Raw genomic sequence first — 12,061 nt, 5'->3', positions numbered from 1 at the left:
AGAAACTTCAGCCCAATACTCCTTTAGAGACTTACACACCATGGCCTGGCCAGACCAACAGCACACTGCCCCCAGTGGCCACCATAAGAATGACCAGTCAGGTTTTTCAAAGAAATACTGCAAATGTAAACTTACCATTCCTGCCACAGGACCCTGAATCATAATAGGAGTCCAACCTTCACCCATCACAGTGGGCTTTGTCATGCAGACCTTCAAGGACTCGGCCCCCATAATGTGGGGCCAGTGCCTTGGACCTGTACAGCACCCTGCCGGAAAGCACCTTGGTCTGTATTATACTGCACAGGGTTCCATAATGCAGGGTCCAGCACCATAAGGCAGCATTACAGGCAAAACTCCAAGAATTCTTCTCCTTATCCAGAGATGCTCGGGTACCATCTATTTTGGCTAACAGCTTTCCAAATGGATCCGATTAAAGTTCCTGATTCTACAATGGAACCATACTGGACCTTCAGGTATGCTCCAAGAGCACATGCAACACTTCAGTGACCATCCACCTTACAGACACTGGCAAAAAATGTAAGTACTTCCTGTGTAGGAGGAGTTATATAGGGGAGGGCTTCCTCTCTGACTGGTCGGCCAGTGTCCATTCACCTATAGGTGGCATGTAACCCACATAGTCATTATGCCCTGCTCTGTGTCCCATGATGTACGATAATGAAATAAGTATTAAACAAGTCAACATTTTTCTCAGTAAATATATTTCTAAAGGTGCTATTGACATGAAATGTTCATATGTCGGTAACAACCCATGCAATCCATACAAAGAAAACAAAACAAATAAGTTGGGAAATTAAGTTATGTGTAATAAAATGGAATCACACAGGGAAAAAGTATTGAACACTTGAAGAAAGGGAAGTGCAAAAAGGCACGAAAAGCCAAGACACCAGCTGAAATCTATCAGTAATAAGAAAGAAATCCTGCCCCTTGTCAGTGGAAATTAATATCAGCTGGTTCAGTCTTAACTGATGACCTATAACAATGTGTCTTATTACCAAGGTGTCACAAAAGAAACATCTCATGAAGGTTAAAAGCAAGGAGCTCTCTAAAGACCTTCGCAACCTTATTGTTGCAAAACATACTGATGGCATTGGTTACAGAAGGCAAGCACTGTTGGGGCCATAATTTGGAAGTGGAAAGAATTTCACCATAAACCGTTCACGACCAGGTATTCCTTGCACGATTTCTGACAGAGGAGTGAAAAGGATTATCAGAAGAGTTGTCCAAGAGCCAGGGACAACTTGTGGAGAGGTTCAGAAAGCCCTAGAATGAGAAGGTACAATTGTTTCTAAGAAAACAATAAGTAATGCACTCAACCGCCATGACCTGTATGCACACTAATCAAGGAAGACTCCTTTGCTGAAAAAAAAGCATTGTGAAGCTCACTTAAAGTTCTTTGCACAACAATTAGACAAATTGGTGAAATACTGGGAGAATATAGTCTGGCCAGATGAGATCAACATTTAACTCTTTGGATGCCATAATACACACTATGTTTGGAGGTCAAATGGCACTGCACATTACCCCAAAAACACCATACCAACAGTGAAGTTTGGAGGTGGGAACATCATGGTGTGGGGCTGTTTTTCAGCATACGGTACTGGCAAACTTCATATTTCATGGAAGGATGAATAGAAACATGTACCAAGACATTCTTGATTAAAAGTTTCTGCCATCTACCAGGATGATGAAGGTGAAATAAGGGTGGACATTTCAGCAAGACAATGATCCCAAATCCAAATCCAAGGAAACTCAACTGATTTAAAAAAAAAAGAAAATAAAGCTGCTAGAATGGCCAAGCCAATCACCCGACTTGAATCCAGCAGAAAATCTGTGGAAAAAACTAAAGGTCAGAGTTCATAGAAAAGCCCCCCAGAATTTTCAAGATCTGAAGATTGTGTAGAAGTATGGGCCAAAATCACACCTAAGCAATGCATAGGACTAGGTGCTCCATACAAGAGGCATCTTGAAGCTGTCATTTCCAACAATGGATTTTGTATGAAGTATTAATTAAATTTCAGTTAGCATGTTCAATCCTTTTTCACTGTCATTACATTTTATTACACATAACTTAATTTCTGAATTTATTTGTTTTGGTTTCTTTGTGTGGATGGATTGCATGGGTTGTTACCGACGTGTGGTGAAAATTTTATGTCAATAGCACCTTTAGAAATATATTTACTGAGAAAAACGGTGACGTGTACAATACTTATTTTACCCGCTGTACGTTTTTTCTATTTTTGTACTTGTCTTTCTCTTACAAATAAGAAGAAGCAGATTATCTGAGCCAAGCAGTAGTTTGTGAGATGTTTAGGAGGATATTGTAACTTCTGTATGTGAAAATAGCAACTGACCCATACAATATTAGAAGTACAAGATTTGGTACAAATAAACATCTTCAGGAATCTTTTTAATAACTATTGTTGTTGCAATTTGTGATAGAAAATTGTTCTGCTATTTAAAAGTGGAAAAATAGTTACACCACTTTAAAAAATGTATTCTCCAGCTCCTCTCTATTGAAAATGAAAGACTGGGCCAATTTTAGGGTGACGAAAATTCTCTGCACGTTTTACAGCCCAAAAATCCTTTGGAATACGTTTTTCGTTATTACTGCTGTAGAATGGAAAATACATTAGTGGCGCAACTGCATGGAGCTGCATTATAAGTAGGTGAAATTGTTGAAACCAGTATAACCCCCACAAAAATATAATACCCTTATCAAATATCAATTTCCTTTTTATAAGCTGATTTCTTCTTCAGATTCTCAGGAAGCATTTTATTGAAATAATAGACAAATATAGTGAGCTCATATTTTGAGTTATTATTGTAGTGTTTACCTTAAAGTGACTGTCGTATATATTAAAAAAAACTAAAATGCATTCCAGGCAAAGAAAAGAGTGAATAGTTACATGTCCCTCTACCCACGCTGCAGATCTTTACTCTAGTGCTGTCAGAGAATCATTAGAATTGGACACATTGCATGCTGTGGTGGATTTCACTGGCCCCTATGGTTTTTACTGTGTTTTGTAGTGATGTCGAAAATATCTTAAAAAAACAGCACACAGAGGGGGATCAGGCACCCAAAACTCCCAGAACTGTTGAATAAGGAATATTTTTTGACAAGTGTAGCTCTTCAATATCTGACACAGGTGTCAGGACAGGTAAGTATTCAATTTTTTCTTCAATGTGATTGCTTTGTATTTTATAATTTTGTTTTTATATATAATGAGATAGCGTATGTACTCTCCAGCGCCTCAGGATATGCACAGCCAAAAGGGAAGCCAAGGGTACCAGGACAGCGACAACCAAAGGAAATGTTCCAGGGGTGCTGCCCTCCTCAGACGGGGAAATCAGCCACTGGATAGAGAAAAAACAGGTGGTGCACACACCTAGTGCATTATCCAAGGTTTATTGTAGGAATGAAATAATAAAATCATACTCACAGACGAAGCATGTATCTAAAAAGCATAGAAAAATGACAACGACCACAACGGCGGGCACGGTGTTCTCACTGTCAGTGCGGTCAAATGTCCCCGAAACGCGTCAGCCATTTGACCGCACTGACAGTGAGAACACCTTGCCCGCCGTTGTGGTCATTGTCATTTTTCTATGCTTTTTAGATACATGCTTCGTCTGTGAGTATGTTTTTATTATTTCATTCCTACAATAAACCTTGGATAATGCACTAGGTGTGTGCGCCACCTGTTTTTTCACTATATAATGAGATAGGTTTTGATGTTTAATTTTTTTACATGCATATGTATTTTACATGCATATTTTTTTCTGTATTATATTTATAGATATGCAGATTAACCCTGAGGTCCCAATCACACTTGCGTAGCCCTCTGAGGAGCAATCTACATTGGACCTGCACTCCCTTTTCAGTTAGGATCATTTTTGCTGCACTGTGATGCATTTGTTCACCCCCTCTTCTTCCTTTGCAGCTTTAGGCTAAGTTCACACTAGCTTTGTTAGCAGGCGTTTGACAGGCATTTGGGAAGCGTTTTTAACGCTCCTCAAACGCCTATGAAAATTCTACACAAGGTAGCTCACAGTGCTGTTCACACTAAAGTGTTACCGTCGTGTCAAAATTGACACCTCATGTCCAGCTAAGAGGAATTGAAGCCTCCCATTAAAGTCTATGGTGATGCTCCTCAAACTCCTGGCAGACGTTTGCGGGGCGTTTGTGGAGCGTTAATACCATTAAACTTCATTATAGGCGTTTGTGGTGCAGTTTTAAAGCTTGGCAAACGCCTCAAAAATGCGCATAGGGCATTTGGGGAGCGTTTGAGGAGCATTAAAAATGCTTCCCAAATGCCTAACGCATGTCAAAGAAGAGTTAGAAATTAGTCAAGTGTGAACGAGCCCTAAGAGGGAGCAGTTGGTGGCCCCCCGCCCCACAGCAACAAGCAAGCTAGGCCTTAGAGTGACTTGTATATTGCAATCACTGAAGCTGAATTCACACCTATCTGCTCCAGTACTCTGCGTCAATATGCATTATGTTGCGTATTAACGCATGTAGAGTTGAGGTAGTTTATTAAAATCAATAAGCTGCCAATGCACCAGAATGGATAGGAAAACAGACCTGCACCATTTTTAGCCATGTAGAGCACCACAAACCAGGGTGATTTGTTTCCATGCGTTGTGGTGCCTTGAAGCATATGTGTGGTTCATTCACACTAACCCATGTATGGTGTTTTAATGCACTCAATACAGGAATGCATAACTGTGAATGCAGCTCAAGCCTCCAAGCTTTAATGTGGCTCTAAAGCTAAAACGGTTTTTACCTTAAAGTGGTTGTAAACCTCAGACATGATATATGAAAGCATATCCCTCTATAGTGTGTACTTGTCTCAATTAAGACCACTAAATGTAATTTCTGTCTGCTGCTTCATTCCTCTGCTATCTGCATGAATCACTTCAGACAAGTTTTCCTGATACCCAGTGTAAAATGGTGACAGGGAAGTGCCCTCCAGCAGATTAATAGTCTCAGCTCTGTTCTTATGAGCTGTGTGAAGTCATGGTATGCCCCTTCCCTCCAATCAGCTCTCAGATCTCTCCTCACTGAGCTCTGCAGTGTGTAATTTCAGCTCTCCGTCCCTTTTTTCTGAACTCCCAGACACGCTTTTTTTAAATATAGCACTTTATTTGGAAGTAGAGAAGCAAAGAGCAGATAATCAGGTACATATTATGTAGGAGGATTGGTTTCATCTCTGGGGTATGCTAAATGAGAAGGTGTACTCAATGAAAAATCACAGATTTGAATTACCTGAAGGAACACATCAGGAACAAAAGTGCTCAAATTGACAGAAATGTGGAGTTACTGCATCAGATTCAAGTGAATCTTGCAAAGCGCATGGAACTTTGCATCACAAATGATGGAAATCACATTGAGGATGTTATTGATTAATATTCCAATGATATAAAATGTTGTTGAAAATATACAGTTTGCCTATGTGTCCAGACTTTAGGGACACCCTGTACATTGATCGTCTTGTGCCTGGCTGCCAGTCTTCTCTCCCCTCTCACTGCTCCCACTATACTACACTGAGAGCAGTGGGAGTCATTGGCTGCCTCTGCTGTCAGTCAAATCCTGTGAGGATCTTGTCCAAGCAGCACTGTGTTTTTTCAAAAGTGGACAGTGTCAGTCAGTAGAGCAGTGGCCAATGTCAGTAGGGCAGTGAATGGTATCAGTAGGGCAGTGACAGCAGCGCAGTGGACATTGTCAATAGGGCTGTGGACAGTGTCAGTAAGCAGTGCATGTATCAGTAGGGCAGACGTTGGTGTCAGAAGGGTAGTGAACATTGTCAGTCAGTAGAGCAGTAGACATAACCAGTCAGTAGAGCAGTAGACATTACCAGTCAGTAGAGCAGTAGACATTACCAGTCAGTAGAGCAGTAGACATTACCAGTCAGTAGAGCAGTAGACATTACCAGTCAGTAGAGCAGTAGACATTGCCAATCAGTAGAGCAGTAGACATTACCAATCAGTAGGGCAGTAGACATTGCCAATCAGTAGAGCAGTAGACATTACCAATCAGTAGAGCAGTAGACATTACCAATCAGTAGAACAGTAGACATTGCCAATCAGTAGAGCAGTAGACATTACCAATCAGTAGAGCAGTAGACATTGCCAATCAGTAGAGCAGTAGACATTACCAATCAGTAGAGCAGTAGACATTGCCAATCAGTAGAACAGTAGACATTACCAGTCAGTAGAGCAGTAGACATTACCAATCAGTAGAACAGTAGACATTGCCAATCAGTAGAGCAGTAGACATTACCAATCAGTAGAGCAGTAGACATTGCCAATCAGTAGAGCAGTAGACATTACCAATCAGTAGAGCAGTAGACATTACCAATCAGTAGAGCAGTAGACATTACCAATCAGTAGAGCAGTAGACATTGCCAATCAGTAGAACAGTAGACATTACCAGTCAGTAGAGCAGTAGACATTGCCAATCAGTAGAGCAGTAGACATTACCAATCAGTAGAGCAGTAGACATCACCAGTCAGTAGAGCAGTAGACAGTGTCAATAGGATAGTGACAGTGTCATTAGGGCAAAGGTTGTTTTTTTTTAAGTTTATATTTTTAAACTGATGTATATTATCTTTTTTTTTTTTTTTTTACTATCTGTATACGTTTTAAAAATAAACATGTAATATGAGACAAAATATTCCCCGAGCAAGTTAGGTTATCTAAAAAGAAAGCACAGAAATAATCACATCCTATCAGACAGACTGGCTTTTACAAACACTTTGGACGAAGCAGTCCAATAACAAAAGAGACGATAATTGAGTTTGTTAATTTCAACTCAAGCTATTGAACTCAAAAACAACATATATTCCCATACAAGGTAAGCAAATTGGAAAGCATAGGAAAAGCAGCCTTTAAGTGTTACTAAACCCAGGACCCTGCATTCACTACATCTGGTCTCCCATAGTACACAGAACATAGAAGTGCAATTATTTTAGAAGATATAAACTGTTAAATACCTTTTCTCATCAGCAGTTATTGCAGCCTTGTGACTTCTATCAGTGTCCAGCCGAGCACTGGTTAAAGCTTGTAGGGGTAGGTTTCATTTTGCTCTAAGAGGATGCAGAACCTCTGACCTCTGTCTGGACAATGCTGATTGGCCCTGTGCTGATCACATGCACTCTCCCAAGAAAAAAAACCCCTCTCTAGTAATACACACCAAACTGAGCATGTGCAGAGTGACTCCACACAATATGTCTTATCAGGAGAAAAGAGGGGGACACTGGAAGAAGAGGAAGATCAGAGAAGTCAGGATTAAACAGCCTTTTTACACAATGCAGAGGAATAACCCCTTCGGTTTCACAGGGAGTATAACGAGCATGCTTTACTGCATATACAGACTGATTTTACTGTTGTGGGTTTAGTAACACTTTAAAGCAGTATTAATCCCTAAATGAACCGTCTGTTGTACTGCAGCTTACCAATTCTTAGGGATGTTAATTTTCTTTTTTAAGCTTTCTTTCTTTTTTTCACCTAGTGATCCTGCTAATAAGTCTGTTGTTTTTCAACAGAACAAGCTGCCCTGCAGATATAGTAGTTAGTGAGTTGAGAAAACCATGTATTACTGACGGGTGCATACAATTATCAGCTTTTATTTATGTAAAACCTTTACCCCAAAAAGAACAAAACACTGTTGCTGCAACTGCCTATAAAGTGTGAGCTGGAGTATGGCTTTCATTTGCTTAGTGTATCTAAATCTGCTTGTATATCTAATAAGGATGCACTGATGCCAGTACTGGTGCCAATATCGAGTATTTTTAGGAGTACTCAATACCAGAAACCGATACTTTGCGGTGCGATTTGCGCCATTACAAACTGCACCGCAAAGATTAGTGTGCGATTTGAACAGGAATGCGATTCCTGTCCAAATCGGAAGCATTTTCCCCAATGCTCCTGTTTGAACCCAGGCTTGTCATAGTCTGAGTTCAGACAGGAGCTGTGTGGGAAACCTTTCTGCAGGCATCCCAAGCTAAGCAGAGAGTGGGGATGTATGAGGCAAATGCCCCCATTTGCCCAGCGGTATGAGAGGAGAGAAAGAAGTGGGGATTTGAAATCCCCAGACCTGTTAAATGGCTTTCTCTGCTCTCCTTGCAGCGATGACAGTATGGGGTAGATGGCATGGCTGTCCATGTGACAGTGCTACCCAATCAAAAGCCCTCTAGCCTGAACTGTCATCACTGCAAGGAGAGGAAAGAAAGTGGTGGGGATTTGAAATCCCGCCCCTTTCACTCCTCTCCTACCACTGGGAATATGTAGCATTTGCTACCATAGTATACATCCCCACTCTCTGCACTGCTGCTGTGTGAACTCAGACTATGACAGCCTGGGCTCACAAGGAGCAGTGATGAAACCAATTGCGATATGGACAGGAATCGCATTCCTGTTCAAATCGTATGCAATTCTTTGCGGTGCAATTTGTGTCCATACATTTTGTATTGATGCATATTGCACTGCAAAGTATCGGTAATCGATATTGAAAATATCGGTACTCGTACTCACCAATTAAAAAAACAGTATTAGTGCATCCCTAGTATCCAACACTCCCCTTCCTGCAGACTGACAATGTTGCTCTCCAAAGGTGTCTCTGATGCTCCTTCATCCAGAGTGGGGGCACGCTAATAAGATGTGTTATTGGCCAGATCATCAGGCAAAATCAGAAAGAAAAAGCCTAAAAAAAGAAAATTAATGCAAATGACAGATAGGCAATGCATTAGGGTAAACAATGGTTTAATCTGAGAACAACTTTAACTGTGTAGACTGTACAAAAGGAAACCATTTTAGAATGTTTCGATGATGATTTTTCTAATAATGCATTAAAAAAACTCACCATAGCAGTGGACCACCTCCTCCCCTCTTCTGATTTCTCTACAAGCTCTAACCATTGCACATCTACCTTGAAAGGATACACTTGTGTTTGGTTCACATGAATGGTTTAACAAGCTTAGAACTGGAAAAACTGCAGTGGCAAGACGGGAGAACTTGCTGCTTTCCACTACTGAGGCAGCAGTTTCTAGAAATAATAGAAAGAAATTGTAACGTTTAAAATGTAATTATATATATATATATATACATACACACACACACACACACGGGATGGACAAAATTATGGAAATACTAGATAAAAGAACAAAATTGTTACCAAATATGGTGTTGGACAGTCTTTGGCATCCAAGACGGCCTATTTCTGGGAATATAAGTCATGGATAGTGGATAATGAAATCTTAAAACACTCTTCATGCAAAAATCACTCCAGCTCTCACAGAGCTGCCGGAGGTGGAAAAGGAGCCCGAACCTTATTCTTTAAAATTGACTATAGTTGCTCTATGACATTAAGGTAACTGCGGCGCCCAGGGAAGGTGCAAGGCTTTGTCTGCATGCTCATCAAACCAAGATTTGACAACACCAGATGTGTGAATTGGAGTATTCTTGTCTTGGTAAATGGCGCGGTCTTAAGGAAACAATGTATGCACCATGGGGTGGACATTATTGCCCAAAATTTGTACATAGTCGCTGGCAGTGACTCTACCTTTCAAGGTGATGATGGGGCCTGCAGAATACCAACATATGACTGCACAAGCCATAATTACGCCACTACCATGCTTTACCACTGGCACAAGACAGTCCTAGTCGCACGTTTGGGATGGAGTTTGCCACATGTAAACATGTCCAGTGGTTAGGAAGAATGTGAAAGCTCGATTCATCGGACCATAATACAGTCTTCCATTGATCGATAGTCCTCGATTTATGGGTGTTACACCACTCTCTCCTCTTCTGAGCATTAATATCAGTAACTAGTGGTTTGGCAACTGCAGCTCACCCGTGAATAATTTGCTTATGGAGTTCCCACTGCACAATTTTTGTGGACAAGACTTTGAAAGACTGAGATTGAGCTCTGCAGTCACTTTTGCAGCAGTTGTTTTCTTATTCTGGGTCACAATCCTGTGCAGTGTCCTTTTTCCTCTTTCAGGCAGTTGACCATGTCAAATGCGATTATGGTTATTAGAGTATGTTTCCCCAGAAACTGTATATGCCATCATAACCTTTAATCTGTACCCTGCGACACCGCAAATTAGTTGACAACTTCAGTCACAGAGGCACCAGCTAAGCAGGTACCAACGATCTATATACAGTTGCAAGAAAAAGTATGTGAACCCCTTGGGATTATGTGGAGTTTTGCATGAATTTGGCATAAACTGTGCTCTGAAAGTCATCTAAGTCACAACAATAGAAGAACACAGTCTGCTGAACATAATACTACACAAACATTAGATGTTGCCATGGTTTAATTGCACATAACATGTAAACATTCACAGTGCAGGGAGGAAAAAGTATGTGAGGCCCTAGCTTAATGTCTTCTCCCAGAGCTAATTGGAGCCAGGAGTGAGCCAACCTTGACTCCAATCAGTGTGATGATATTGGATGTGTTGCTGACAGCTGTCCTGCCCTTAAAAAACACACACCTGTTTTGGGTTTACTGGTTTCAAGAAGCACTGTCTGATGTGAAACATGCCTCGCAGAAAAAAATTCCCAGAAGACCTACAATCAAGAATTGTTGACTTGCATGAAGCTTGAAAGGGTTACAAAAGTATCTCCAAAAGCCTTGATGTTCATGTGTCCACGGTAAGACAGACTGTCTACAAATGGAGAAAGTTTAGCACTGTTGCTACTCTCCCTAGGCGTGGTCGTCCTGTAAAAATGACTGCAAGAGCACAGCGCAGAATGCTGCATGAGGTAAAGAAGAATCCCAGAGTGTCAGCTAAAGACCTACAGAAATCTCTGGCACATGCTAACATTTTTGTTGACACATCTACAATAAGGAAAACATTAAACAAGAATGGAGTACATGGGAGGACACCACGGAGGAAGCCATTGCTGTCCAAAAAGAATATTGCAGCACGTTTGAAGTTTGCAAAAGAGCACCTGGATGTTCCACAGCACTACTGGCAAAATATACTGTGGACAGATGAAACCAAGATTGAGTTGTTTGGGAAGAACACACAACACTATGTGTGGAGAAAAAAAGGCACAGCACACCAACATCAAAACCTCATCCCCACTGTAAAACATGGCGGAGGGAGCATCATGGTTTGGGGCTGCTTTGCTGCCTCAGGGCATGGACGGATTGTTGTCATTGATGGGAAAATGAATTCCAGAGTTTATCAAGACATTTTGCAGGAAAACGTACGACCATCTGTCCGCCAACTGAAGCTCCGCAGAGGATGGGTGATGCAACAGGACAATGACCCAAAGCATACAAGTAATTCAACAAAACAATGGCTGCAACAGCACAGAATACGCCTTCTGGAGTGGCCCTGTCAGAGTCCTGACCTCAACCCAATTGAAATGCTGTGGCATGACCTTAAGAGAGCGATTCACACCAGACATCCCAAGAATATTGCTACACTGAAACAGTTTTGTGAAGAGGAGTGGTCCAAAATTACTCCAGATCATTGTGCAGGTCTGATCTGCAACTACAGGAAACGTTTGGTTGAGGTTATTGCTGCCAAAGGAGGGTCAACCAGTTATTAAGTCCAAAGGTTCACATACTTTTTCCTCCCTGCACTGTGAATGTTTACATGTTATGTGCAATTAAACCATGGCAACATCTAATGTTTGTGTAGTATTATGTTCAGCAGACTGTGTTCTTCTATTGGTGTGACTTAGATGACGTTCAGAGCACATTTTATGCCCAATTCATGCAAAACTCCACGTAATCCCAAGGGGTTCACATACTTTTTCTTGCAACTGTATATATATATATATATATATATATATATATATATATATATATATATATACACATACATATATATACACACACACACATTCCCCTCCGTTTCAGAAACAGAGGGACCTTCTGAAATATTGGACTAATAAATACATCAGTTACTAATTCTAGAAATCCTGTGTACACCTTGCAAACAAAATTAGGCTAGAGCCAGTTCCAAAAAAATTGGAAATGTATTAGCATATTTGCCACCTAACAACATATGCTCTCTATATATGC

The 12,061-nt window shown here is 40.8% G+C and overlaps 1 protein-coding gene across 1 annotated transcript in view; it reads right to left on the bottom strand.

The window, feature by feature from the left end:
• SMYD4 (SET and MYND domain containing 4) overlaps positions 1-12,061 on the bottom strand; it is a 91,356-nt gene that overhangs the window by 27,134 nt on the left and 52,161 nt on the right. The window contains exon 6 of the mRNA XM_089657713.1: positions 8,882-9,064. Within this exon, the coding sequence (XP_089513839.1) occupies positions 8,882-9,064 (183 nt within the window). The remainder of the gene's footprint in view (positions 1-8,881; positions 9,065-12,061) is intronic.

The sequence above is a fragment of the Staurois parvus genome, unplaced genomic scaffold (assembly GCF_062004578.1).
Source record: "Staurois parvus isolate SC_StPar_1 unplaced genomic scaffold, SC_StPar_1.0 ptg000029l, whole genome shotgun sequence".
Lineage (NCBI taxonomy): Eukaryota > Metazoa > Chordata > Amphibia > Anura > Ranidae > Staurois > Staurois parvus.
The sequence above is the reverse complement of the archived record's forward strand: the minus strand, read 5'-3'. Positions and strand labels throughout refer to the sequence as shown.